Raw genomic sequence first — 2,271 nt, forward strand, 5'->3', positions numbered from 1 at the left:
GACCTTTAGCCTATTTTTGGTTTAGATTGCAACTGTAGTTTAAGGTGACATGTGAATAGAAATACGCATTCTGTTATTCCTGTTGGTATTTTAGTTTTTTGCTCCCTTCTCAAGTCTCCCAATCAATTAAAAAGCACAAATCAAGAAGAGCTCAAGGGAAGGAAAATATGCCAGAAATTTGTCAACAGGCTATGATTACTCTGTTTATCTGCAACACTGACTCTGATTTGATTCTAATTTTGTTCAGCAAACTATGCTTAGAACAACTCACGGCTGAGGTTGCCTGAACTCTATTCAGTTAAATGAGGTTTCTATAAAGAGACAGTCAAAATGTTAGTACAGGAAGCTTATTCATATGTCGGGTTATTTTAATACAAATAGCAGTCACTGTATTCTTGGATATCAAATTAGATTGAAAGTCAATCTGCTATAGGATTTGTTTAGGCTGAACCTACCTCTTGGGTGAGCCGTCTGGTAAAGAAAGGATTCAAATATCTGACATCAAGCCACATAAAGCCTTTCAGATCCTGCCGCTTTATATAATGAGCTTCATACTCTTCCTCTGTAAGTTCAGACAAGTGTTCAGATTCAATGGTGTTTCCCTGAGAGGAGATGATTATAATAAAAAAACAATAGTTTTTTATCTACTGTGTTTACACGCAATTCAACAAAAGCGTCAATAACTTTATAGTTACGATGGAAAAATTAAGAAAGTCACTACAGACATATTCAAAAATTAAAGATCATATAAAAGAAGAAAGAAATCTTGACTTGCATTCAACCATTTCAAGAGCCGATTTCTGACTGCCGCAGACTTTAGATTTGTGCTGTTTTATAACTTTGGCAGTTCGCACTGCACCAAATGTGACAGAAAAGAAAGCAGCAAAAGAACCTGCTAGGAACCAGTATTTTATTAGTCAGGTTATTATCACAAAAATGGCTTGTCTGTTTTGTGATTTTACCTTCCAGCTGCCTTTTACCTGATCTGAATTTATACCAGTCACCTCAAAACAAAGGGTGGTTGAGAAAAACGCTAGGAGGAAAAGTCCACATTGCAAAATGACCAACGCTGCACATTTTACAACTGCATTGCAGCACAAAGTAAAAAAAATGGAAGCGAGCACAGAGCCTAGCAAGTACATCTTTTCCAAAATGACTCCAATCTTCTTCTGACAAGCACATGTGAGGTCCTAAGTGATGGGGATTTAAATATTTAAAGGGTCTGGCTGGAATTACATCTGAGGATTCCAGCACATATACCCATTAATATGTAGAAACACTTAAGTGCACCTTATACAGATTGACATGCTTTCATATTACAGTATCAGAGTAACCCATGATTAATTTAATTGGGATTTACTAAAAGACAATACCTCACTAAGTGTGACAAATCCTACTTTTGGCGTGGCATCACAGAGCTCCATCTGATCGACTGCTAAGAGGACTGAAGAAATAGAATTCAGCTCCTCGTTTTTCCAATCTCTACTGTACAACCTCATATATAAAACTAATCCCATCCAGAGTCATTAGGAAAATGGGTTTAGACTTATATAACCTTAATTTCTAGTGCCAGAACACCAGAGACGCAACGAACTCTTTGACTGAGCAAAGCAAGAGCTAGTTTCCCCAAAAATGCTGCTTTTCATTTGTGCTTCACTTCCTACAGAACTGGAGAGAGGTGCTCAGAGAAGAAGCAAGAAAAACGAAAAAAAAAGAAATGGGGAGCAAGGAAACCCAAAGACCCCTCTCCGAACATCCCTTCTGCAGGGATTATCTGCCAAATGCCAGTATCTTATTGTAAGATATAAGAGGGATCTCGTTTAGCTGAGCTGAATCTATTAGTTTTATTTACAATTCTGTATATGTGGCATTGCCTTCCATTGTTTTTCATATACACCTCTTTCCCAATGAATTCCATATATATATATATATATATATGTAGGTCTTTGGTTAATCGGGTTTTCTCCCGCGTAAAATTGGAAGTGTCTTGGCGACGTTTCGACGAAGTCCCATTCGTCATCTTCAGGCTGGTGTCTTCAGCTTCGTGCTTCTAGGAGTAGTGTGTGATCGCGGCTGTTTCTTCCTTTTAACTGCCAGTGGGGTTTGAACTGATTGGGTGGGAGCTTGGCTGTGTTCTGATTGGGTGGAGGTGTGTTCTGATTGGTTAAGGAGTTTGGCTGTGCTCTGATTGGATGGGGGGTTGGCTGTGCTCTGATTGGATGGGGGAGTGTTCTGTTTGGGTGGGGGCTTTGTTGTGCTCAGGTTAGTCTG

At 39.0% G+C, this 2,271-nt stretch overlaps 1 protein-coding gene across 1 annotated transcript in view; it reads right to left on the reverse strand.

Annotated features, from left to right (window-relative positions):
- Window positions 1-455: 455 nt before the first annotated feature.
- Window positions 456-2,271, reverse strand: part of LOC107290826 (sodium/hydrogen exchanger 8) — a gene marked incomplete at its 3' end in the record, with an annotated part of 52,568 nt that continues 50,752 nt past the window's right edge. Inside the window, exons 14-15 of the mRNA XM_015819751.1 lie at window positions 783-892; window positions 456-602 (exon numbers count right to left, since the gene is read on the reverse strand). Of these exons, the coding sequence (XP_015675237.1) occupies window positions 456-602; window positions 783-892 (257 nt within the window). The remainder of the gene's footprint in view (window positions 603-782; window positions 893-2,271) is intronic.

The sequence above is a fragment of the Protobothrops mucrosquamatus genome, unplaced genomic scaffold (genome assembly GCF_001527695.2).
Source record: "Protobothrops mucrosquamatus isolate PMUCROS unplaced genomic scaffold, P.Mucros_1.0 scaffold975, whole genome shotgun sequence".
Taxonomy (NCBI): Eukaryota; Metazoa; Chordata; class Lepidosauria; order Squamata; family Viperidae; genus Protobothrops; species Protobothrops mucrosquamatus.